We start from the raw sequence: 26,809 nt of genomic DNA on the forward strand, positions 1-26,809 counted from the left end.
AGAATATTAGCATTATTATTTCGAAGTTTAGGTTCTATTAGCTAATATTGAGTTGTATTTGTGCAAAACATTAGCTTCCTTTTAATATTAATTACTTTTCTGAGAAATACTTGATACATATTTTTTATTAGTAGATTAGTATCAAAATAATTTGAGATGTTATATTGATAAAGTAGAAAAACAATATAAGAAAATGCTCATAAAAGCAAACGTAGTTAAGTTATAAATGAGCTAAATAACTCAAGCTGAAACTTTTAATTAACCTTGATTCAATAAATTAACCAAACTTGAGCTATCAACTCCTTTGACAAGCCAAGTCCAAACTTTAAGAGTTTGGTTCGGCTTGACTTGTTTAAACCTCTCTAATAACAACCAAAGGCTACCATCTACTGTTGATGATCTTGATTCCTAGTTATTGTTAAATTTTCAGCAGACATTAGCAAGTTTTAAGAATATATTGCCTGCTGTTCATCTAGAATGATACATAGAATTATTATTGCAAATAAGAATCACCAAAATGAGCACGGGGTAATACTAGCAAGTAACATTGCAAAGAGGAAATACAGTTCATTGAAGTAAAATCATAGCCACAGTACAGAGAAACAAATATTTTCAGATAATTCCAGAGTTCAAGGTACATGATCAATATCCAAGAATGCTATAAACAACCAAATCATAAATCTCATGGACACAAAATGAAAAAGTACAGCTCCTGCTAATCATCTATGATTACAAAATCAATCGCACATGTATACCCCACTCTCAAGTCTGTCACTAACCTCGTAGAAGTCTGTCTTACCCTCTGAAGCCGGCCGTATAGAAACTCCAGACAATGACTGGGTTACTTGTTCTGAAAATTTCACATAACCAACAACCTCAATTTCCTCATCATCTTCACTGGAATCTACCGGCATCCGAACTCTCAACCTACCAGGAGAGCCCTTCAACGGAATTTCTGGCACAAGCCATTTAATTTCTCTTTCGGTCCTATTTAACACAGCTTTTGGAGAAACCTTCAACAGAGTAGGATCAACGGGCAGTTTAAGAGTGAAAGTAACATCATGCAAGGGGACTAACAAATCAGGGTTTGAAGCATATTGTATCATGACAGAAAGCAAACTCCCAGTATGCCGTTTCGTAAGTCGAATCCTCAAAGGCAACGGCGTCAACCTAGGAACTAAGCTATACTTAATAATTGGTATTGGCTCCTCAGAGGCCGCAGTCCTCACATGAAACAACCCATTACCAAGACTACTAACACGCGAATTCTGAATAACAAATCTCTTAACAGCACTGGTTCCTTCAATTCGGAATGAGAATTCAGTTTCCTTATCACCAGCAGTTTTGGGTGGTATAGTTCTGAGGTAAACAACACCCATCAACCCCACTCGTGCTAGCAACGATTCCCTAAACTCTGCACTAATCACCTCAGAGATATACATCTCAGGACCCTTCATCTCAGTTTTCTTCACCAACAAGTTTTCAAGTGGAGTTCCTGAACCACTTTCAGCAGCTGCTTTAGGAGCAGCATCAGGCCCAGTTTGCAACAATTCAACCCCACCAAGACCTTCCGGTTTGGGAGGTTTGGTTGTGCCCACAAACTCGGAAGGATCCAGTCCACCACCCCAAGCATCGTTGAAACCTTCAAAAGCTTCTCCAATAGAAGCTTGCTCATTCCCAAACTCAACTCCACCGTAACTCCCTTCAAAACCCTCCACATTTATCTGCGTGGATTGAGTAGCCTCAGGAGGAGGCAATGTGGTGACATCAAGCCCCTCCAAAGCTGAGGTTAAATCGGTAGCAGGGTCCTTTGTTTTCTTGAAACCTTCAACAAGTTCCTGCGGCTTGTTAATAGCATCACTAGCTGCAAAAGGGTCCTCCACCTGAGACTCTTCCGGCTTCTGCTGCGGCTCCTCCTGCGTTTCGGGCTGGGCCGGGGCAAGGCTGGCGGCGACCTCTTCGCCAGCCTCGAGCGTCTCCGGCGGCAACTCGAAGGAGGCGGTGGATAAGGCGTCGATGCAGGCCTGGTGCTCGAGCGAATGCACCTCCGCCGTGAGCCACGTGTCGGCGCCGCGGATCTTGTTCTCGGTGTCAATGGCGGAGTGGACCATCTTGGCGATGCTCTCGCCGTGCATGGTGGAAAGCATGGCGGCGAGACGGATGTAGCTGACGCCGCGGAGGACAATGTCAAGGGCCATGTAGATCTCGGCGTACTTGCGGCTGAGCTTCTCCGGCGTGACATCGACGCCCCGGCACGCCGTCACGACAACACTGACGGCCTGGTTTACGATGTGGATGCATTCGAACACGTTGACGGAGTTGTCATGGTCCGCGACGGTTATGCCGAGCACGTAGATGCCGTTCACGAGGCGGTACACCACACGGTAGCGGCTCTCCACCCCGACGATGACCTGGCCGCTCGACGCCGCGAGGGGATCGTCGCCGATTGATTCCGCTGCGTAGGCGTCGTCCGGCGTGGAGTGCTTATTGGCAGCGAGGGCCCGGCGAGTTTGGCGAAACGCGGAGAGGGCGACGAGGGCGCGTGCGGGAGGGAACCACTCGCGCGTCTGGAGAAGTATGTCGGATCCATTGGAGGGTTGTAAGGAAAGCGCTAGACAAGACATCTGAGATTGGGATCGCGTTCAGTTAGGAAATTTGAAATTCTGATAACTCGAAAATGGAAATTGGGGATTGAACATTCAATTTGCTCTCAACACACAGAGCACATACAGAAAGCGAAACTCGCAGATCTGAGTGTGGTGGAGGACTGATTGGACTCGCTACAGGAATCTGGCACCAATGCTCTCCTTTCTCTTTTCCTTTTCTTCCTTCTTCCTCTCTCTCTGTTTTTTTTTTTTGGGTCCAACCATTTCCTCTCTTTCCATTTTGCCTTACCAATAATGTTGGGCCGATATATCCATAGGCTCGGCCCATCACTGCTTACCTACTTAGTGTCGTAAAGTCTTATCGTTCCGAGATTTTTTTTTCACTGATTTAAATTTCCCCTCAATTATTTAATGCTGTATAAATTAATTAAAATGTTGTATTTTTCAAATGATATGACGTAACATCATTCATGTCTTCAACAGTGCGACCTGGTGTGCTCTTGAATGGCGTTGAGAATTTGGGATGAAGAGGATCATTTTTACTCGACAGTTTTTCATGTGTGGAATGTCAACCCTATATTTGTGTTTCCATTTTTTGAGAGATTTTATGTATTATTAACATTAACCTTAGAAAGATAAAAAGAATGTTATTTTCTGTCTGAAAAAGAAATGGACCGGTTCAAAAATGTTTTTGATATTTTAAGACTAATATAACATTTGGGAAATATGGGAGCCTGTGTTCCATCCTTGAAAAACGCATTTCGCCATCGTAATCTTCCGTCCAAGGCTCTTTATTTACATTTGTTTTACACTTAAAACTTTTTATTTATGTAGTTAAAACAATAATTAATTTGTGATAAAAAGCAGTGGTCGCAACAGAGTATTAAACGTGTTTGTTTGTTTGTTCCAGCTCATCATATTTAAGTTTGGATGGACGGTTGCATTGAATTGAGACAGTAACAGTGTTGCAAGCAATGTAGCTTAACTTGCATTAAATATTGGATAAATGTATATACATTTTAACATGCCTTAAAAACTAAAATAGAAGCTGTCCCTGTAGGACGCAGAGGTTGGTTGCTATCCTATCAGTATCCACACAATGGTAAATTCATCTTAATCTCAACGACGACAAAAGAGAAGGTCACACCGATTCTCTTCACTGTCCCACCAAAATATATCAAAGGCACTGCCTTAGATCTCGATTGACCGCTCACCTTCTCTACCCACCACCACAAGTAAAGCCCTGCAAAACCCAAAAAACATTCATTCATATAACAGTGCCACCCGCCAATTCAAATTAACATGCATATATAATGCCTCCAATTAAAGCCGAGTTCTTGAATAAAAATTCAGTACAAATCTCTATTAACATGACACAAGTATTCACATCTCTATTTTTCATACAGACCATAACTGTTTGAAGTCAAGTTTTCACTTGAGTTGAAAAAATGATGCTATGTTTGGGATGATGAAGCTGTTTGAATCTGCACACGTTGCGTGTGGTTAAATCTACTTTTGAATAAGTAAACTATCTTGCAAGAAAACCATACAGATCACCACAAACTATCTGACGAAAAAGGAAATGCGATCTTTCTTGGTTCCAAACACGTTTTAAGGAGGAAGGAAACCTCTTCATGTTAACTTACACCACACATATACTTGCAAAGGTTTTATTATTTTAACCACTACAGCATATTTTAATGGAATATTTCATTGTTCCGACCGTGTTTTAAGTAGAAAGGAAATCTCTTCTTGCTAACTTTCACCTCAAACATACTTGCAACAATTTCAGATTTCATTATTTTAGTCAAGTTCTAAGGTTGTGGAAATACCTCGTAAAATGGTTGAGCGAAGCTGCCGTTTAACTCAAGATGAATAGAGTACAAAGGGAACTGCAGAGAAAGGGAAGAAAATATCATTTAATTAGCGACGCCAAAATTTCAACAGCAATTACAAGATTGATCATTCATTCCCCATATAATGCCATTATTCTATCTGAAAAGCCTCAGTCCTCATTCTGTTTCTTTCTACCCCAGAAATTAAGAACAGATACAGAAAAAAAATAAAATAGTAATCTCAAGCAATTGTAACATATTTAACCATTTGTGTGTTTTAATAAGCATCATAACAAAGATCATAGGAACTAACAAGTTTCAAAATCTGCTAACCAATATGTTACAAGTCACAACCCAGTTAGAGAAAATGCTCACGCATTATATTAACTTTGTTGATCGGAACATGAAAGTAGAGCTGAAATAAGCAGAAATTAGAGAATCCTTTATGAGCAGGAACCGAAAGCTTACCAAAGAGAAAAATGGTCAGCATTAGAACAAGTGTAACTTGAACAGAACACCCATATCGTGGGTGGAATGGCCTTTGAAACTGTCTCTGGCTCTGGCATATACGAATGCGTCCAAAACGCTGCACAGTACAAAAAATCTGACTGTAAGCAAAGAAAACTAGAAGAAAATTTCCCTATCTCTTTATGCACTTATTCATCTAACCTGATTGAACATACGAACTACTCGCATGGCCTGAGGATATTCTTCAAACTTTTGTTTCCAAGATAGATTTTTGAATCCTTTTTCTTTAGGGGTGGCATCAACAGTCCGTGGAGTATTATCTTTTGGCTCATCTTCGTCAGGAATTACAATTTTTAGAGCACCGTAATTAGGTGGATTCCAAGTCTTTCTTGTACTTGTTCTATCTGTTTGAGAAACTATCTCATCATTACTTCTGGAAACAGCATCTGCTTTTATTTCTATCACATAATTTGCATCCTTGTTAGCAGAAATGACATCCTTAGAAGACTTTTCACTAACAGATAAATCCCGGTTGCAGAAAGTGTTTATATCTACATTTTTATCTTCTTTTTTGACTTGTTTCTGCTGAAGTGAGCTTATCTTCGTGGCGGTAGCTTCCATGGATTCATCATCAGTGCTTTTTATGGTCTGACAAGTTCCGGATAGAAACGCAGCCAGATCATCTCGCTCTTCTTCATCCAGATTTACCCACCGAAGGGGTTGCTTGCCTTGCTCAATAAAAGATTCTCTTAGTGCTTCTTCAACTTGGGTAATTTGGCTTTCAATGGCAGAAATAAACTGCCTATGCCTAGCGCTTGAATTGTCATCACCATGATGTCGGTAGCTTAGCCTGACAGCTTTCTCAAACTCCTCTAACTAACACAACAAAGAATATTCAATCTCAAGGGATATGACAAGAAACAATGGAGAGAGTTGACTTATAAGAGAATCTACAATATGAAAACTAAAGATTTTTGTTGCAAAAGTACATAGTAAAAAAAGGTACAAAGGGAGAGGAATTCAATATGAAAGAAAAGTATATTGACTTACCTGCCATTTTGCAGTACCTAAAGCAGTTTGTAGCTTCCTACATAGTTCATTTAATTCCGCAGGAGTTGACCTTTCTCTCTTTTCTCTCAACCATGCCCTGTAAGCAGATTCCATTCTGGGTAAAGAGAGACATGAAATTTATGTCAGACATAAATGACAGTCCAATTGTTTTCTTCAGCATGCCATGGTCCAATATATTTATAGACTATAGTGATAATGAAGACATGCCCAAACTCCATCCTAAATTAGGACTGACTCGAAAAAGGACATGCCAGTGCATAGATCATCCAAATAGCTTCAAGTATTTTGACCCCAGATAAGATGGGAATCTACTGTAAGTTTCCATTCATATCATTTACACACCGGATAAGATCAAATAAATATCAACTTAGCAATAGTTCCAAAATTTGATTCAAGGGAAAATATAGTCTAGATTCTCTTCCAAGCAACAATACCTCCCCTTCGTTTCTATTATTTACCCCAACTACCAAAAACTCCATATGCAAGCGCCAAAGGAAAAGAAAAATCTACCAATTTTTTTTAAAAGAAAAAGTTTAGCTGAGCAAAGAACAAATAAGAAATAGGAAGAACGAAAGACACAACACGGCGATTGGAAAAACAACCCACCAGAACCCAAAAAACCCACACATACCCAACATGATCTCAACCCACAAGATGCGTTTTTTAACCATAGAATTCATCTAATCTCGTGATTAAATCAACCTAAGAGACGAATCGGGGAACGTACACATCAGCCGATTCCTGCACCTCTTCCGCCGCAGAGAAAAAAGCGTCCTTTCGCCATAGATCAAAGCTATTAGCTACCAGCATCTTCGGCAACACCCAAAACCTCCAAACGACCCAAATGAAAACCGGACAGAAAAGGGAAAAGACAGAAAGTCGAATCCCTCCAAGCAGGAAGGAAGAAACCCACACAAGAAGCTATGTCTGGATGAAGAACAAAAGCTATTGGGTGGGTCAAAATGCCACCGTGTTCTTTCTCTTTCTTCCCCTTTGTGTTACGGCGACAGAACACCGAGCGAGGGGAGAAGAAAGAGAAAGATACCTCCGAACGAACAGAGAGAGAGAGAGAGAGAGAGAGACGTTCAAACGACCCTTCTCTCTTTTTTATCCTCCACGTTTTGTTTTTCCGGTTCCCTTATTTCGGTTGGTCATGATCAGGTGCTGGCAATTCCACCATACCCCATGCTTTCCAGCAAAGATTATCAGCCACGTGTACGAAGGGTACACGTGGAAGGTATAAGTGTTAACATGGAGGGCTATGATTAGGGCTGTCACAACCATTTCTATTATTTTCTTGGGCCCGTATATATTTTGTTATTTTTTCTAAGTGTATGTGATATAGAAAATATTGTTTGAATATATGATTTTTTAGGCTTGTGATTTGGCTGCTCTGATAATGCCATTATTATGTCAAAAGCAGCGAAAGAAAGTAAAAATAGAGTTGCCACCTAAATGCATCCTAGTCACACTTCACTTCCCAACCTTTTTCTTTTCTTTCCTGTTTTTTCTGGTGGCCACAAACCAAATTTTGTTTTCTTTAGGTTTATTTGTTGTTTATTGATTTTATTTTATTTTTTAGTTTTGGAAATATTTTAAAACCATTAAATAAAACCTACCAAAGTGGATAAAAACAAGATCTTTTATTTGATAAAATCCATTTTGGAAATAAACTATATGGACTTTCGAAAAGTGGCCGTCAGCAAGAGTGGGATTGATCAAGGTTGCCGAATTCACCTTAGCATTTCACTCATCAGATATAAATTGGAATACGGATTACGGATTAATATAAATAAAATTTTCAGATTTAATTTATATTAAGTCAAGCTTTAAAAATTAAAATAATTTAGTTTTATTTTAGTGTTGAATAAATGATATGAATATACTGGATATTTAGTAAAAAAAAAATTGTAATAAACTATTAAATTTCAACAAAAAACTATCATATCAAAAATAATATTGAAATTTAAACATATATTTTTACTTAATTTCAATGAAATTATAATAATATTTTAATTTAATCTAGTTGTGCTTGAATGAGTTTTAAAAATTGAAACTAAATTCGACAGTTTTTATTCACACAAAATTTTGTTTGGATGATGTAATTTATTTATTTTCTAAATTATGCTTACAGATTCAGACAATTATGGTTGATTGTGAAAAAATATTCGATTATGTTACAAACAACATTAAATTAAATTAAAATATCAACAAGTAATTAGTTCAATCGGTACTAAACTTGATCCAACAGAAAAACATATTTTTGGAAAGAAGATTCTCTCGTAATAAATCAGATTTCTACGAAAGTTTCTCATTAAGAAAAAAAAAAGTGGAAGATACTTCATCCTAATAACACAATTATTAAAAAAATTGAAATAATTAAAATTTGAAAAAAGAAAAGTTAATTATTAGAACTCACAATTTCTTGTGTAGTATTTTTTAAATAACCTTTTTTTACAGAGTTTAACTCTCAAATCAATTATAATCAAATTGACATAAGGAGGAAATTGTATTAAAATAGAAATAAAAGATTAAAATACAATGCTAATAAATTATTTGATATAGTTTTCAAAATAAATAAAAAAAGATTATAAGAGGAAACATTATTAAAAGGAAAATAAATTATACTTAAATATTTTGTCCAAAAAAGAAGTGCAATTATGTCCATTAATAAATATTACTCGGGCATATGATTGATGTAATGAATAAATATTTAGTTTATATTTAAAAATTAAAAATAATTTGATGTAAAAATTCATTTTCAAAAAATAAGAATTAAACGAAATAAATAATATTAAACATTAATAAGTAAAAGGGTTACATTTTAAAATAATAATATATTAAAATAAGTTACTTTAATAAATATGAATTTTTAAATTAATTGATTTTATTTCATTTATCACCTTTTAATTATATATTTTCCCAATATAAAACCATATAAAATATATTAATAAACATGAAATAATTTAATTTAATTTTAATTATTTATCTATTATAATATAGAAACATATAAAAATAATATTAATATTATGATCAGAAATCAAACTCTTACCTGCCTTTTTAAAGAACCCAGTTATTCACTAACTGGACCACTTTAGTGATTTCCACCAAATATTTGGTTGTCACATGTTCCTTTTAAACTAATGGGACACCCAAATTTAAGAGGAAGTGTTTGTGTCTCTCATTTTAGTAGTTGGACTTATGATCAAAACAAAAATAATATAAATATGCATATTCTTCTATCTTTGTCGGTCACCTCCGATGTTGAAGCCAATCTAGCAATGCGTGAATCATATGATTCAAATCACATGATTCAGATAAAAAGTCAAACACATTTGTTTGAAGTTATGAGTGAGATTAGCACGATAATTTTTTTTTCTCTATTTCATTTTGAAATGGATATTGTATTTTAGTTGAACGCAAACTTTTAACGTACGCTGAGTTTTATTTTATTTTTGAAATTGCTTGATCATAGTAACGTCAACTTCTGTGTAAATTGAGTTTTTTTATTTTTCAACACTAATATAATTGATCTGGTATATATAGTATGTGTGTACTTAGTAAATAAAACAAAGTGACACGGACAACAAAATGAAAAGGGTGATTGCTAGAATGCGTTCTAAATGCTAATTGAAACGAAACGAGTATATATTGACAATAATAGAATAGATGAAAAGGAAAAGGAAAATAAAAGACAAAAGAAATTAATATGTCAAACTCTTAAATAACGAAAATTACTATAATATTTTTAATAGTTAAATATATTTTTAATTTTTAAATTTAGACATAAAATTAATTTTGTTTCTATCCAAAATTGTAATATATTTTGATTTTTCAAATTAAAAAATAAATTAATATAATTTTATTAATTCAAATATGTTAACTTTTTTATTTGTTAACCAGTTTTCAAAAATGATATTTGAACTAAAATATATTATACGGGGTAAATAACTCAAACATCAATCAAAAACATTTGATATATGAAAAAACTTAAATTATATTTATTTATTTTTAATTTTTAAATATAAAAATCAAATTAAATAAAAAATTTGAATTCAAAAAATTCAATTTTACCTTTAAGAACTAAAAGTATCTTTAATCCTATTTTTAATATCTTTTGTCATATATTTATTTGTACTTAAAGTTATCATGTTGTATTCATATTGTATTTTCCAATTCATAATAAGATTCTTGATTCATCATTTATTAAGAATATCCTATTCATAAACCTGTTCTTGATAGTTCTTCTGTACATAAAAATACCGGTTAAAGTTAGCGTCAGTAATCAATAAAACTTACAGATTTACTCTACTATATGATAACCGTAACATCACTTCAGGCTTAAAATTTTAATTAATTAATACACATAATATATGCTAATAGTATGTCTTTTTTATCACTATATGATTTGATAAATACTATAAAATAATAAATATAAACGTGTCAGAACATCAACAAAAAGTCATTCAAAATAAATTTATAGTAAGTATGCTTGCCGATTTAATTAATTTATATAGGACTTTCTGGACCGCATATTTTAAAGATAATGCAAATGCACATACCATTATTTAGGCGAATCTTCCTCTTAAGCATTTTGGATGGTAGGTTTTGCATTAGTTAGCACTAAAGAAACACGTGGAGCCAGCAGTTACGCCAAACAACTTCCTTCTCCCTGAAAAAAAAAATTTAGGAAGTGGAACCATCCATTTCACCTAAAGAAGAAATTCTGTGCTGTCTGTGTCAGAATGGAGCGTCCAAGTTCAACCACATAGCCAATGACAGCAAAGATTGACGGAGTTTTATAGTACAAAATGATTGTTACGCTTCAAGGTCCAAACGACCGTCTTCTTAAAGGCACAATGATCCAACATGTTCAATTAGCCTAGGATGTCCTCAGCCATGCACTTGCATAGTTCGTTCTTTAACATATCCATACCAGCGAGACACGAGGTTGAAACAGAACAGGCAATTCGTCTTTGTGTACTTTTAAAATCCATAGCCAATTTTTCATCCCAACAGCAGTTTTCTCTGACGACAAAAGAATACCATGTCACCAAATGAAACCTCATGATTTATTTCCGCAAATAACTGGTTAATGCCTTCACCTGTCATTAAGATCGATTTCGCCCATATTTTCAATCATGTCATCAAAGATATCTTTGAGATTTTCAAGAACTTCCAGCTCATTTTCCAAGTTTTCTTGCAACTACAAAACAAAATAATCAATATACATTAAAAAGGTAAATTAGTAAAATTTTGACCAACATCACAGTATCTTAAAAAAACAAGGACTTTTTACGTCCACTTCAACCTCACAAAATCCACTTGGTAAAATATCATAAAATAAGAATTACACCTCCTTATATGTCATAATTTGGTCATATCACTTAAACGATGCGAGATCTCTACACTAGAAAGTAGAAAGAATAATGAATGTGGTGCATGTTTTTTTAACAAGAACTTTCTACTTTTCATTCTTTAACCGTACTTTATAAATAAAATATTAAATAGAAAAAATAAATTTAATGTTTTCAAAATGTTATGACCACCACAAATGTGATAGACACTGTTAGGGTCACCTCCATTTAAACTACTGTTCATTTTGAAGCTCAAACTTGGTTCTATCACAATTTTACCCATGGATAAAGGGAGGAAAGTGTACTTTAATCACAGCAAGTCCACAGAACATATAATCATCTCAAGGATTAAAACTATCTACATCCGAGGATTGTCCACTAGGAAATTCAGACTTATTCCTAATCCAGGAACAGAAAATATAAAATGTGCTCGATTTTACCTACATTTAATGAGTACAAGTATTAAAAAGTGTTTAATAGGAAGATTTAAACTTAACCATGAAGGAGGAACGCGTTCTAGCAAGGAGTAGAGGGGAATATGATGTTCTCTTTCTCTGAAGTGATGTAAAACTATGCATTGCGTAAGAAACTTCTAATAAACAAGTTTGAGAACAAGATATGATGGAAAGGAGAATGAAAAATACAAAGGTCTTTGTTCGCAGCATTGGACTTCGAGATCTCCGAAGATGGTCCAATAATGGAGAGGGAAGACCATAGTAGAATATCTTGTGATCCCTGGAGAGCCAGGTACCACGCACCATGTGACTCGTCCAGTTGGACTTGGGTATATCGTCACCAGAATCAACGTCGGCACCGTCAATGTCTGTAAATGACAATTAGTTAGAACATCAATCAGATAGACAGGACTAGGTAAGGCGCAACAAATTCAAGAAGGGACGTCACTTGAGATATCTATGGTCAAGAGGGAATATGAGAGAACGGAGCGAAACGTTACCTAACGGAATAACATCATATGGATTGTCTCCTTGTGGTAAAAAACCATAAAAGGTAATTAGATGAGAGCTGGAGAAGTTGCCGTAGCTTAAGCAGCATTCTTCTCCAGATTTGCATGGTCTTGATAGACAAAATTTCAGTGAATTTTTTGCAGGATCCACTTGGCCATAGTGCATAACATGCGGGCACAGCTGTCGTCGAGGTCCAAAACAGAAGTAAGAGAAATAACATTTGTACGTGTAAAACGCTGCAATGCAAAACCTCGGTATTTCTTAAATAATTGTGTATAATCAACAAACGTCACGAACCAAAGTAAATAATTGTCAAACATTAGATATCACAGAACTGCTAACTCAGGTATAGAAAGTAACAAATTATTTAGTCGAGCTCAGCAATAATTGATATCAACTTGCAGGTAAAATCAATCTAAAAGAAATGTCAACCCAGTTACGCCGTTCTTAATAACGTAATTACAACCCTTGTATTTCAAATTTCGTTACCCTTAGTGTACTCATTAAATTCAATGATCAAAACATAATATCTGAAGATCACAAATTTTTATCTAAATATTCAATAGCAAAGGCAGCACGAAGACAAAACATGAGAAATGGAGAATATACGTACTGAATGATTGAGAAATCCAGCAATAGGGATCAAGCATGTTTTTATCTTTCCATCGGAATACATTATCTTCATGCTATTAGAGTACCAAAGTTCACAAGCCCATAAAAATTTCTCCCATGTGTACAGCTCTGGTGGAAATATATCAGGAAAAGTATTGCACAGAGCAGGGAACAACTCATCATATTGAGCATGCAGGAACTGCCACAGAAAAGAAAAAAACAAAATTGTCATTCTTTACATGCCAGAAACTTTCAACAGTACGTCGTGAAAAAAAGAACAGGAAATTAAGTTTTCGTTGATCGTTTTATTTCTTCCCGTATAAATAATAACATATCAAACAAAGAATATTTATTAGAAATGAAAAATTTGACCAATCTTCCCTTTCCTTCCAAAACTCAACTCCCAAGCATAATCCAAGAGATCCCTCAATTTAACAAGGGGCAGATACAGCCTTAACTTTAACACGATCAACAACTTAAACCCTCAATAAACTAATAAAAATAGTTCAGTGTTTCAGTACACCTCAAAGGAGAGTATAACCTTCTATCTAAACACAAGCATATTGATAAGTTTCCAAACAAGAAACCTGATCACGAACTCCCTCTCAACCTCTCACAACAAAGATACACAGAAGAATCTGGTATTATTCACAAAGAATAGTCTGTACAATCAACATACAGGGGCATAATCCCCTTCAAAGGTCTAAGGCCCGTCAACAATCAAAATCTCCAAAAGTCCCTTCTAACTATACAATCAACCTATTTATACAATTCCTCTGCCTTCTATCTTAATCCCATTTCTCATTATATCCAAATACCCTATATCCTAACATTACACCCCGCTGCAGAACAACCTTGCCCTCAAGGTTGGAATCGGGAAGCTTGATCTCATGGCTCCTCTTCCTCGTTGGGTTACCATATGAAGGTTTCGTGTTCGTTTCAAGTTGGGTTCACCATATGAAGGGAATCCATTGGCTATGCCCTCCAATTCAAGTCAGGAGGCTTGGGTGGTGGCAAATCTTCCTCTTCTTCTTCGGCCAATATCAACATTCGTAATCCCTTCTCCGGGCATTAATAGCCTGGACTAAACGGCCCTCCGCACCTAAAACACCTTCCCTCCTCCCTTCTCTTCACGAACTCCAAGTAAGGTAAGTTTCGAATATTTCTCCCCCTACCATCGAAACTGGATTTCGCTATTCCGCTTCCCTGGGTCGCCTCCTTATCCATTGATCCTACACTCTTCGCTACCCCTCCTCGGCCCTGCACATCGCGACTGTGTTCGACTCGCGCTACCCCTCCTCCGCCCTGCACATCGCGACTGTGTTCGACTCGCGCTACCACCCCAATCTGTCCCACCAAATCTTCAAAATCCCGAATGTAATCGTCCACCGGCCTCACCTGTTTAATGGCCGCCATCCTCTCATAGACCGACCCTCGAGTTCCCCCTTCGAACCTAATCACCATCGCGCTCTTCAAGCCTTCCCAAGAGTTGTTCTTGGTTTTCTCCCTCCAAAAGTGAAACCAGTACCCCGCGTATCCCTCCATGCTGATGAAGGCCAATTGCAATTTTTCTTCTTCGGCCACTCTCTGCACTTCGAAAAAAATTTCGGCCCGATTGATCCAATTCAATGGATCCCCTCCTTCAAACACGGGTAATTCCACCCGTTTACTCCAGTTAGACGGTCCATCCTGGTTCCGTTCCCCTCTTCTTTCTCTCTCTCTGTCGCGTCTACCGTCGTTCTCATTCACCGACGATTGACTTCCATCTTGGTGTCGGTCGTTCGGGTGGTGATTACGATCTTCCAGCATTCTCAAAATCGCCTGAATGTCTTGGCGCATTGCCGCCGACTCCTGTCTCAAAGCTACCATGTCCGCCTTTGTCTCCGCTATCGCAATTTCGACAGCCTCCAACTGACCTTTTACCGCCACCACTCTCCGCTCCATCTCTCGAAAAGGATCACCACCTTCAGCCGTTCGGTCCCCTTCTTCTTCTTCCTCACCGCTCGGCCTCTTCTAAGGGATCCGGCAGGTCGGACCAAATTGATAGGTTTCCGAACAAGAAACTTGATCACGAACTCCCTCTCAACCTCTCACAACAAAGATACAGAGAAGAATGAAAAGAATCTGGTATTATTCACAAAGAATAGTCTGTACAATCAACATACAGGGGCATAATCCCCTTCACAGGTCTAAGGCCTGTCAACAATCAAAGTCTCCAAAAGTCCCTCCTAACTATACAATCAACCTATTTATACAATTCCTCTGCCTTCTATCCTAATCCCATTTCCCATTATATCCAAATACCCTATATCCTAACACATATCAATAAAGATGTCATAAACTAGGAATTTATTACCTGTCTTGCTTGCATTATCTCTTCCAACAGCAAGGTTCCATCTAACACTGTAATTGCTTCAATGCTGAAACTCAAACCTGCAATGTTAAATGCCAAAGCATAATTATCATAATCTTGTTCACATTTCAAATTCTACGATTTAGCTCAGTATTTATTTGTATTATTAGAAAGATCTCAAATGACTTTCTGAGGTGCACTAAATTAATGAATTTGTGCAATGTCCTATCATCAATACAAAACTCAATTTAACGATTTATTAATTGTAATTTTTCTTTTGTCAAACCTCATGAAAGAAATTGAAAATTCATATAAGCTTAAATTGGTAGATGAAAAGGAATTGAAGGTGCACTTCTCACTTTTCTATTTGATCATTCCACTACTTTATTTGTCACCAACTCATTTAATACATGCACTTTATTTGGCTATTTCATTGCTTCATTTCCATTATTCAAGAAGAGGCGCCGCAAACTCATGTATAACTAATAATTTCATTGAGACTTGTGGTTAAGTTGTTTTTATCTAGTTCAAATTTAAAATGATTATATTGAACTGAAAACAGTATATCATATATACACATTTTTAATGCTAAAGCAAAATATCAATCTATAAGGCCGAAATTTGGCCGAATTTAGCCAAGTCAACCCTGACCGAATTCCGGTCAAGTTGGCCCTGAATGAATTTCGAAAGAGGAGGTCCCGACCAAATTTCGCTTGAGTCAGACCCAGCCAAATTAATTTGGCTAAGTCAACACCGGCTAAATTTTAGCATTGTTGGTCTCAACCCAATTTCGGTTGAGTCGGCCCTGATCGAAATTCGACCGAGTTTGGCCCAACCGAAAGTTGGCCAAATTCGGCCAAGTCGGCCCTAACCGAGTCGGTCCTGACTGAATTTCAATGGATTCAACCTCTATTGAACTTCGGCTTAGTCAACCCCGACTGAATTTTGGAGGAGTCGACCCCGGTCAAATTTCTCCCGGTCGAATTTCAACTGAGTCAGCTCTTGTTGAGTTAGCCTTGGACGAAATTTAGTCAAGTCAACCCTAGACAAAATTCGGCTAAGTCGGTCCCAACCAAATTTCGGCCAAGTCAACTAGCCAAAATTTTGTCAAATTTGGCCAAGTCTGCCCCAGCCAAAACTTTGGCGAAATTCAGCCAAGTCAGCCCAACCGAAATTCCGCCGAGTCAACCCTAACCCAAATTTGGCCCCACCCTTAGCCAAAGGTCATAACAGGGTTTGCCTAGGTAGAATGTCAAGATAGGCTGAATCAAATCAATAATTGAGACGGGTCGCTCAGGCCAAGGGTTAAGACTTATCTGCCCGACTCAAGTCGAAGGTCGACTTGGGCCGACCTATGCTGAAATTGGAGTCTAGTAGGCTTGGGCCAATGGTCAAGATGGGACGACTCAGACTGAAGGTTAAGACAGGCCCACTTAAACCTAAGGTTTAATAATATAGTTTAAAAAGTTAATTCTTTTTTCATGTTTAAAATGAAAGCTCATGGGTTGACCCTAGCCCATAGGGCTTTTGTGTGCTTTTTGAGCCCGTAGGATTTTTTAATTAGGGGGCCTTTTGGCCCTGTGGGATTTTTTTATCCCAAACTACATAGGTTAGGGCCAAGCCCTTTGGGTTGAGCCAAATTGACAACTCTATCTATGGTATTAGTTACTTATGAACTTATTAAACTCAAACAATAATTTCAAGAACTCATTTGAAGTGTTTATTATACAAAAAACACTCATTTTTGGCAATCATTCATGCTGCATATAACCTTCAATCAATGTTCATGAGAGAGAGAACCAAAAACATTGACATAAATTGTCATTTCAATAGAAAATATCTAATATAGTCTATAGAGGCAACACCATTCACTTGATTAATTCTAATGACAAGCTAGTCTTTGAGTGGTCCTTATATAAGTACATATGCAACAAGCTTGATGCATATGACATGTATCTCTAGCTTGAGAAGGCATAGAAAACATGCAAATAATGTCGAGATTAGTTGTAATGTTTACAATTAGGATAATTGCATAGATATAATTATTATAAGTTTATATAGCTCAGCTCCATATGTAATCTACTATCACATGTCTCTCATTTTTTCTCTTTTCTTATAGAACTCATACCAAAGCATGAAGATTAAAACTTGACAAAACCAAATACCCCATGAAAACAATGCGTAGGCATAGTGACAACTGCTAAATTTTGTTTTTGGCTACTTGATGAGGCCCGTATGGAGATGAAGCCCAAAAAACCATTGGTCCACTCTTGTATATCACAAGAAGGAAGAAAGGCACTATGTAAGGTGCTGAGCTGGCAGGGGTAGTAGGGTCAATCCCTTGAGACTGTTAGAGGTTGTTAGGGTGAGAGAAAGAGGAATGCTATTATAGGGAATGTTGAGAGAGAGAGAGAAACGGGGGGAAGGTTTTAGGGTATAGAGAATCATCTTGGTTTCTCTGTTTAGGAGCTATGCTCTGGGAATGGGAGTCTCACTCCTTTTGATTTTCCTATCTTTTCAATAATATCGTATACTTTTCTATTACCTGTGTTCTCTGTTCTATTTCTGTATTTTTTTGGTTTCCATCACTACTACTCTACTATTTCCATTCGAAAGGTAGAAAGAAGTCAAATACTTATATGAAGCACAAATACTTCAATTTGCTCCAATTATCTGTGTTTAATACATATCAGATACCATACCAATACTTCATCGATATGTTTCACAATCTTATAATGATATTTTTTAATACTTCATGAATACATGTTGGTGAAGTGTCCAAACTTTTAAAGGATTTATATTCAATAACACTACAAGAAACATATAAGTATGTGTATCTCTTCATAAACCAAAGACGAAAATTGTTCTCTTTATGTATTATTTTAAAAGAGTAATGAGATAGAGAGTGTTATTCCTATACGCAAATGAAAGAGAGGAATTTATGATGACAACAATTTATAACTTTTTAATTTTGGCAATGTGTTTGTAATATGGATTTGCCCAATTTCAGCTATATATTCATTGTGTTTTATGAACTTTTATACATGTTTAAACATGTATCTTGCACGGACTATTACTGTTATTTTAGAATAACAGTAGCATCATCATATTGGATATCCCATATTTCAGCTCATAGCTTATGTCCAAAAAAATTGAGTTCATAACAGAATTGTCCTTTCGTGAATGTAAAGTAATTTATTATCATTTTTGTGAACTTTTTCGTCTACAAATAAAACTACCACATTAGCCATTTGGACATAACCAAGCCAAAAGGGATATGAAAATAAGAAGTGTTTCCTACTGGATACCAAGAAATAGCCAGGGCACTTGTACACGTGGACTCCCACTTGTCTTTGAAGGGAATAAATAGGCAAGTGCTACTAAAAGTAGAGATCAATACAAAAGATACAAAAGTTACAGCCCTAGAGCTAAAAGGGTCTATGCTTCGTGAAAAAATAAAATATAAGGAATGTACAGGTATATCACTCTTGCAAAGTTATCACCATAAAAACAAAAAACTTCCATGTGGTTGATAAGAAACCTGACAATACAGAAATTCAATAAAACTTACATAATTGGAAATCCATAAAGGTAATGTTTGCAGGTAATGTTCAAAGTCCTAGAAAACCACTTGTAAGTGCTTTTAAGCATAAAAGGTTGTGCATCACGATGAATTGCAATTTCGGGGACCCGACCTGTACAAAATTTCTATCCATGTATGTGTATAAAGCACATTATAATAAGGTAAGATTACCTGTATTAAATTTTTCTGGGAGTGTGTCAAAATAAATTTTGAATTTTGAATCACTGTTGTACTTGTCTTTCATACTCCATAATAGCAATATTGTCTCAGATGATATGCCGTCAATTTCTTTTAAGACACCATACTGAATTAGATAAAGGCAATTATCAGATATTAAGAACATATTAGAGTGGTGAACATATGACATTTCCTACTTTCTATTTATTTTAAGAAAAAATTACAACTACAATGTGTCTTATCAAATAAGAGAGGTCGGAGTTCAACTATATTGTCAGTCTTTCCAACAGAGAGAGAAAGAGTGCTTCGATTAAAGGATGGTCACGTTAACTAGCTGATACACAAGTTGGTAAGGGAGCTGATTCTAGGCCCAAGAGGGTGTCTAAGAAACCGTTGGGTTGGGATGATTTCATTCATCATTAGCGGATTACGTCTGTTTGACCTTTTTGTCCAATACTGTTGGTTTTCCATAGTTCTAGAAAGAGTTGGTTAGGATTTGTTATTATGTTATTTGGCCTGCGTGCCACCTGTCCTAGAGAATATTTTGAGTCATCAGCTTATATGTTTGTACTGTGCATTGGAGAGGGAAACGAAAAAGTATTTCATTTCTTACCTTGCCTTTTCTGAGGAGGCAGCCTGACCTCGAATTCAGTGCTTTATATTTTTAAGTATCATTTGGTGCTTTCATTGTTTTTTTCTCTATGGCTGAGGGTACCCGTTCCACGCTCCTTTCTAACAAAATCGATGAATTGCTTTCTCAGATGTCACTTTTTTCTACTCAAATGACCGATATGCATAATCGACTCTCTCTTTTGGAAACTCAGCATACCACTCCTCCTTCTTCCCCTCGCCATCCTCACTCCTCCGATAATACCTCTTCTCAGCGCCACTTCTTGAAACTAGATGTTCCCCGCTTCGATGGTACAGATCCAGTAGGGTGGATATTCAAGATCTCTCAATTCTTCGAGTATCACAATACTCCGGAAGAAGAACGCATTACCGTGGCTTCCTTCTACCTTGATGGTGCTGCCTTAGCTTGGTTCCAGTGGATGTATCGGAATGGTCAGATCCTCTCATGGCCTCACCTCTTACAAGCTTTGGAAGCCAGATTCGCCCCCACTGCGTTTGAAGATCCTAGAGGTAAGCTCTTTAAGCTGTCCCAAACTTCCTCTGTTTCTTCTTACCTCACTGAGTTCGAAGCCACCGCGAATCGCGTCACGGGTTTGTCGCCGCCTTTCCTTCTGAGTTGCTTCCTCTCCGGTCTTAAGCCGGAGATCCAGCGTGAGGTGGTGGCACAACAGCCTCAATCGCTGTCCACGGCGGTGGGCTTGGCCCGGTTACAAGAGGAGAAGTTGTTGGATATCTCCAGGGTGCAGCGACCTAGGCCACTCAACTCTTGGTCCTCTCCCCCGTTGACCCGCACCGTTACCGTTGCTCCACCGCAACAACCACCACGAGCTTTTCCTCCCTTGTTGCCTACTCCTACCCCCAAGACTCGTTACCGCCAATTAACTGAAGCTGAGATGGCAGACCGCCGCGAGAAGGGGTTGTGCTTTAATTGCGATCAGAAGTATTCACGGTTGCATTGGTGCCCAGCTCGTTTCTTCCTTTTTATTTCTGAGGAAGATGACCCAGTCAGTGGCTCCCTTCCGGATCCACCGTTTTCAGATCGGGACCCTGAATTGGATACCTCACCTGTGGACTTGTTGGACCCTCCAGCCCAAATCAGTTTACATGCTTTATTGGGTACTGGAGCTCCAGAGACACTCCGATTAACGGGCCACATTGCACATCACCCGATCCGTGTGTTGGTAGACGGGGGTAGCACACACAATTTCATCCAAAAAGAAGTAGCTACTCGTTTGAGCTTGGCCCAATCCCCTACTGCCCCCCTTAAGGTCTTGGTTGGAAGTGGGGAAGAACTGGCGTGTACACAGGTTTGTCCTTCAGTGGAGTTATTGATCCAAGGGCATTCGTTCCACATTGCTCTTTACGTGCTTGATATGGGCGGATCCGATGTGGTTCTTGGGGCCCAATGGTTAAAGCAATTAGGACCCATCTTAATGGACTATCAAGCACTCACTATGAAGTTTGTATTCAACCAATCCATTATTGAGCTTAAGGGAGATTCTGGACCGCAGCCCACCTCTCTTTCCCTGCATCAACTCAAACGGGTTGCTCGAGCAGATCCAACAGCCCAGTTTTTCTCATTGGTGGTAAGGCCTTCTTCTACTTCAAACACACTTCCAGATCATCCTAATCCTAAAGTACGTGATTTACTTTCTTCCTTCACATCACTTTTCTCTGAACCCTCTTCTCTGCCTCCACCCCGAAATACTGATCATGCAATTCCGTTGCTCCCTAATTCACAACCAGTCAATGTTCGGCCTTACAAATATCAGCATTTTCAGAAACTTGAGATTGAAAGACAGCTTTCCAAAATGATTGCCTCTGGTTGGATTCAGCCAAGTTCAAGTCCATTTTCTTCTCCAGTTCTCCTTCTGAAGAAGAAAGATGGATCTTGGCGTATGTGTGTGGATTACCGCGCTTTGAATGCCATTACGGTCAAGGACCGTTTCCCACTTCCTACGGTAGAGGAGTTGTTGGATGAATTGGGTTCTGCTCGATGCTTTTCGAAACTGGATTTGACTTCAGGTTTCCATCAAATCCGCCTTCAACCCTCTGATATTCCCAAGACAGCCTTCCGGACTCACGATGGACATTACGAATATTGTGTAATGCCATTCGGATTGTGCAACGCCCCGGCAACATTCCAATCTACCATGAATGATATTTTCAGGCCTCTATTGCGTAGGACAGTTATTGTCTTCTTTGATGATATTTTGGTATTCAGTGCTGACTTTGATCAACACTTGACTCATCTGCACCAGGTATTCGAGATTTTGGCAAGTAATAGTTTCTTCTTGCAACCTCACAAGTGTTCCTTCTTTCAAACACAGATTGCATACTTGGGGCATATAGTTTCTAATGGGGGAGTGTCTCCCGATCCTGGAAAAATTGAGGCTATGGTTAAATGGCCAGTTCCTACCTGCACCAAAGGGCTACGTGGGTTTTTGGGTTTGACCGGTTTTTACCGAAAATTCGTTCGTCATTATGCAGCCATAGCCCAACCTCTGACTGATCTACTTAAAAAGGGGCAATTTCAGTGGTCTACCCATGCTCAGAAGGCTTTCGACTCTCTGAAATCTGCCATGACCAGCATCACAGTCTTAGCTTTGCCGGATTTTGATAAGACTTTTTATGTCCAAACAGATGCATCAGGGACAGCCATGGGTGCAGTTTTGACTCAAGACAATCGACAAATTGCTTACTTTAGCAAGGTGTTCTGTCCTCGATTGTCTAAGTCCTCCGCGTACGTCCGAGAGCTCCACGCCATCACTAGTGCAGTGAAACGATGGCGACAGTATTTGTTGGGACACTTTTTCATCATTCAAACTGATCAGAGGAGTTTGAAAGAGCTCTTGACGCAAGTCATTCAGACCCCGGAACAACAACACTATCTTGTAAAGTTGCTGGGTTATGACTACGAGATTCAGTACAAACCGGGGAGATTGAACGTGGTGGCGGATGCACTTTCGCGATCCGATTGTCCACTTCAGGGTGAGTTACATATGCTCTCTACCCCACAGTTTGTGTTCTTAAATGAGTTGAAGGAATCACAATTATTGGACTCTGAATTCATTCTTATGAGGGATAAAGTACTGTCGAATCCCTCCTCTTATCCTCTTTTTCGTTGGAATGGCGATTTGCTTCTGTATCGTGGAAAGATTTGGATCAACAATCAGTCCAAATTTATTCCCTTACTGTTACGAGAATTCCATGAGACTCCTGTTGGGGGTCATGCGGGGGTCAGCAAAACTTTGAAGAGGATCAGTGCTAATTTTTTTTGGGGATCCATGGCTAAGGACACTAAGGCGTTTGTTTCTCAGTGCATCGCTTGCCAGCAGACCAAGTATAGCACAGCAAGACCTGGGGGACTCTTGCATCCTTTGCCTATTCCTTCCGGAGTGTGGGAGGACATCTCACTAGATTTTGTGACCGAACTTCCGCCATCTAACGATTACACGGTGTTATTGGTAGTAGTAGACCGATTTTCGAAGGCAGTCCATTTGGGGGCACTTAATTTGGGCTTTACAGCTTACAAGGTGGCAGAGTTGTTTGTCTCTATGGTGTGTAAACATCATGGGTTGCCAAAGAGCATCGTTTCTGATAGAGACCCGGTTTTCATTAGCCGGTTTTGGTCTGATTTATTCAAGTTCAGTGGAACGCTCCTTCGGATGAGTTCCTCATATCATCCTCAAACGGATGGGCAAACTGAGGTTATGAATCGTACTATTGAGCAATATCTGCGTGCCTTTGTTCATCAAAAGCCAAGTCTTTGGTTCAAGTATCTTCCATGGGCAGAGTACCATTACAACACTTCTTGGCATTTTGGGTCAGGAGTGACTCCGTTTGAAGTGGTCTATGGAAAGCCACCCCCATCCTTGCCATCATACATAGAAGGTACTTCATCAAATGCAGGTTGTGATGTTGTCCTTTCTTCTCGGGAAGAGATTTTGTCCCTTTTACGTCGCAATTTGCTTAAGGCACAAAGTCGCATGAAGAAACAAGCAGATTCGAAACGTAGGGAAGTGGTTTTTGAAGAAAGGACATGGGTTTATTTGAAACTTCAGCCATATAAGCAGGTTTCCATTTCTGGTCACAAGTATCATAAGCTAGCCAAGCGCTTTTATGGTCCTTATAAAGTTATTGAACGCATCGGACCTGTGGCTTACAGACTAGAGCTCCCTTCATCATCCAAAATACACAACGTTTTTCACTGTTCAATGCTGAAACGTCATGAAGGGCCAATTCCTACTCAGTTTGACCTCCTTCCGCCTGACTCAGTGGATAGCAGTCCCTTGATCACCCCTCTAGCAGTTCTGGATTTGAAAACAGTGCCCATAGATGGCACCCCTACGCGTATGGCCTTGGTTCAATGGCACGGGCTATCTCCGGATGATACTTCTTGGGAGAAGTGGGACGAACTCAAACTGATTTATGACCTTGAGGACAAGGTCCTTGTCGAAGGGGAAGGTATTGATACACAAGTTGGTAAGGGAGCTGATTCTAGGCCCAAGAGGGTGTCTAAGAAACCGTTGGGTTGGGATGATTTCATTCATCATTAGTGGATTACGTCTGTTTGACCTTTTTGTCCAATACTGTTGGTTTTCCATAGTTCTAGAAAGAGTTGGTTAGGATTTGTTATTATGTTATTTGGCCTGCGTGCCACCTGTCCTAGAGAATATTTTGAGTCATCAGCTTATATGTTATTACTGTGCATTGGAGAGGGAAACGAAAAAGTATTTCATTTCTTACCTTGCCTTTTCTGAGGAGGCAGCCTGACCTCTAATTCAGTGCTTTATATTTTTAAGTATCACTAGCATCCTACATTACCTTATTTTACAAAAGCAGGGATTGATGAAATGCAGATATAAAATGGGTTTTTATATTCAACTCTTCAATAATGTGGCACCGTGTTGAATGCAAAGGAGGTAAAGGATAATTTATTATCATTCAATAGTTGTTTGCAACGAAGGAAATTAATCTACCATAGGTTTCTTAAAGAAGTTTTAAATAAACTATTTTCACCTTTTTTTTCAACAAGGAAACATACCATTTCAGTTTCATGAATAAGCTCCTCAGAAATGATAATTGACACAGGAATTTCCAAAGCAATGTCTCCAACTTTTAGATCTTTCCTTGCTATTGCACCTCGACCAGCTCCTTCAATATCTGTGTAGATTTTAGGGGGAAAGAAATTTGTATTATAGATGTTAAAATAAAAGGAAAGGTAATATTTGTACAAAAGGAAAGAAAGTCACACTGAAACTTACAAGCTATTTTTAACTGTGTCTTTACGCCATTGCTTTCTCCCCATTCTATCAGGCGTTCTTCTTGGTCACAACTATGGTCTTTTTGAACTACTCCCCCCTTCACACTGTTTTTGTCCCCCACATCAGTAATTAAATCAAGAATTGTTTGGCGTAACCCTTGCAGGATATTTGTATGGAGATGTGAACAACTAGAAAGTGATATGTCAGTGAGCAAAACAATTGAATTGAGAGCCTCCAACTCATTCCTGGGACTGTAAAATTCCATCGACGTGCATACGTCCTCTTCAGCAAAATAAAGTTCCAGCTGCAATTCAATAAATCAGTTAATTCATGACTTGTTAAAGTCCTAAAAGTGAAAAGGAGCGTAGAAAAAGACCAAAAAAACACGGTGTAATTTATTTCAGTTTGCCTCGTTAAATAGACCGAGAAGATAAGCTTATTACATAAAGATGTGTGAAAAATCCGAAGACTACTTCAATCCCTTAACTCTAGTCTATCCAAATATTGATATATTGATAATGAGTAAATGTACTCAGTATATATTAAAGCGTTAAAAGGAAGTAACCTCATTTAATTGTATGATCCGAGCAATCTGAAGTAACACCTCCACAGTAGCACTCATCCAGTCAGGTTTTGAAGAGCTCCTGAGGTATATCCGTTCTTTGGGACCAAAACCTTTACTTTGTAGTAATTTCTGATAAAAACGATGGCATGCAAGTACAAATGGCTTAGGACTCATAGGTAAGTAAAAGGAAGAAATTAACATGATAGCTTAATCATTGTGCAGTTGGGCTGCCTTTAAATTTTACACATGAAAATGGAGCAGTTTCTTACCAAATCCTTCACATATTTGAAACTCCTCAACAAAAAACACAAGCAAAAACTCTTATTTTTACCTTCTTTTTGTCAGAGAAAGGATCCCTTTCAGGTAATTCAAGAACAATTGAGCACTCCTCGTCAGTATCCATGACTGCAGCTGCAGTGACTAGTTTGAAGTAAGACACCAATCACAAGTCAAAAATATAATTGTAATTTAAGCAGAAGTTCCTCATCAGCATTTGTAAACCACAATCATTCACTATCTTGTCAAAAAATGCTAAAACACGAAACCTAAAACTTAAACAATTAAATTTCTACTTATTTTTCATTTCAACATATTCTTGCATAGTTAATTTTCCCCTCGTTTATATGCTTTATATCTATTAACATTTCGATATAAACCTGATTAGCTGAAATAAAAGTAGGGGGGAAACACAAAAATAGGAAAGAGAAAATAACGATGTATTTCTGGCAATAGAACTAGAAATAATTGAATATCACATTCTGATTCATATCTGCATAACCGAAGTTGAAAATGAATTTCAGCAATCTTTGGCAGTAGTTCGAATCGTTCTATACAATGAATGCGTATTTTCTACGATGACTAGCAATTATTCAGCAACCAAACATGCATAAATTAAGGTTAGAATCCAAGCAAGATATTACCACGACACGAAAGGCTCCAAAAGAAATCGCGCTAGCGTCAGAGAATAGTACGATGCTCACTTCGTCGTTCTCTTCCAACTGAAGCCGCCAACAAAGCGAGTAACAGAATTTGAGCGGCAAAAAATGAGCAAGAGCTGTTGACAGTAGCGAAGCACAAAATGTAGCCAATTTGAACCTTTGCCCTGGCATCTTCAAAAAAATAAATTGATCCAACGGTTAAAAGATACTATTCATACTCAACGTTCGATCCATGAGGTTACAGTAGCTTACGATGGAGCCGCTGCACTAGAAGACAATCTACCCACGATAATAAAAGTAAAATTTAAATATATTTTTAGTCTCTAAATTATGAAACGAATTTATTTTTAGTTTCTCTTTCAAAATCAGATACATTTTAGTC

At 37.9% G+C, this 26,809-nt stretch overlaps 3 protein-coding genes across 6 annotated transcripts; all 3 read right to left on the reverse strand.

The window, feature by feature from the left end:
- Positions 1-593: 593 nt before the first annotated feature.
- Positions 594-2,957, reverse strand: LOC108322170 (uncharacterized). The gene is made up of 2 exons (XM_052868424.1): positions 2,731-2,957; positions 594-2,624 (listed from the first exon to the last, which is right to left on the reverse strand). The coding sequence occupies exons 1-2, from the start codon at positions 2,932-2,934 to the stop codon at positions 738-740; spliced, it is 2,091 nt and encodes a 696-aa protein (XP_052724384.1). The 5' UTR covers positions 2,935-2,957; the 3' UTR covers positions 594-737.
- Positions 2,958-3,569: 612 nt separating this feature from the next.
- LOC108322171 (uncharacterized) lies at positions 3,570-7,092 on the reverse strand. Of its 2 annotated transcripts, none has more exons than XM_017554176.2 (6): positions 6,683-7,092; positions 5,960-6,074; positions 5,111-5,785; positions 4,910-5,027; positions 4,439-4,498; positions 3,570-3,849 (listed from the first exon to the last, which is right to left on the reverse strand). In XM_017554176.2, the coding sequence occupies exons 1-5, from the start codon at positions 6,709-6,711 to the stop codon at positions 4,473-4,475; spliced, it is 963 nt and encodes a 320-aa protein (XP_017409665.1). In that variant the 5' UTR covers positions 6,712-7,092; the 3' UTR covers positions 3,570-3,849; positions 4,439-4,472. The 2 variants fall into 2 exon arrangements, with proteins under 2 accessions (XP_017409665.1, XP_017409664.1); XM_017554175.2 differs by having other exon boundaries at positions 6,708-7,091.
- Positions 7,093-10,430: 3,338 nt separating this feature from the next.
- Positions 10,431-26,585, reverse strand: LOC108322195 (uncharacterized). 3 transcript variants are annotated; one of them, XM_017554212.2, is made up of 12 exons: positions 26,410-26,585; positions 25,821-25,900; positions 25,490-25,618; positions 24,925-25,228; positions 24,705-24,823; positions 19,022-19,154; positions 15,271-15,347; positions 12,916-13,113; positions 12,293-12,482; positions 11,835-12,160; positions 11,086-11,186; positions 10,431-11,008 (listed from the first exon to the last, which is right to left on the reverse strand). In XM_017554212.2, the coding sequence occupies exons 2-12, from the start codon at positions 25,890-25,892 to the stop codon at positions 10,858-10,860; spliced, it is 1,800 nt and encodes a 599-aa protein (XP_017409701.1). In that variant the 5' UTR covers positions 25,893-25,900; positions 26,410-26,585; the 3' UTR covers positions 10,431-10,857. The 3 variants fall into 3 exon arrangements, with proteins under 3 accessions (XP_017409701.1, XP_017409702.1, XP_017409704.1); XM_017554213.2 differs by having other exon boundaries at positions 25,821-25,909; XM_017554215.2 differs by having other exon boundaries at positions 11,982-12,160; positions 26,410-26,584.
- Between the last annotated feature and the right edge of the window lie 224 nt (positions 26,586-26,809).

The sequence above is a fragment of the Vigna angularis genome, chromosome 1 (genome assembly GCF_016808095.1).
Source record: "Vigna angularis cultivar LongXiaoDou No.4 chromosome 1, ASM1680809v1, whole genome shotgun sequence".
NCBI lineage: Eukaryota > Viridiplantae > Streptophyta > Magnoliopsida > Fabales > Fabaceae > Vigna > Vigna angularis.

Bases quoted from the DNA above. Each gene is read 5' to 3' on its own strand.
- LOC108322170 (XM_052868424.1), bottom strand. From the start codon at position 2,934: ATGGGCCGAGCCTATGGATATATCGGCCCAACATTATTGGTAAGGCAA. The intron at 2,625-2,730 runs GTATGTGCTCTG...TCCCAATCTCAG, and splicing joins ATCTGCGAGTTTCGCTTTCT to ATGTCTTGTCTAGCGCTTTC.
- LOC108322171 (XM_017554175.2), bottom strand. From the start codon at position 6,790: ATGCTGGTAGCTAATAGCTTTGATCTATGGCGAAAGGACGCTTTTTTC. The intron at 6,075-6,707 runs GTACGTTCCCCG...CTCTTTACCCAG, and splicing joins GTGCAGGAATCGGCTGATGT to AATGGAATCTGCTTACAGGG. The intron at 5,786-5,959 runs GTAAGTCAATAT...TTGTTGTGTTAG, and splicing joins TAGGTACTGCAAAATGGCAG to TTAGAGGAGTTTGAGAAAGC.
- LOC108322195 (XM_017554212.2), bottom strand. From the start codon at position 25,892: ATGGATACTGACGAGGAGTGCTCAATTGTTCTTGAATTACCTGAAAGG. The intron at 15,348-19,021 runs GTAATCTTACCT...TTAACATTGCAG, and splicing joins CCCAGAAAAATTTAATACAG to GTTTGAGTTTCAGCATTGAA. The intron at 11,009-11,085 runs GTGAAGGCATTA...TTTTGTCGTCAG, and splicing joins GAAATCGATCTTAATGACAG to AGAAAACTGCTGTTGGGATG.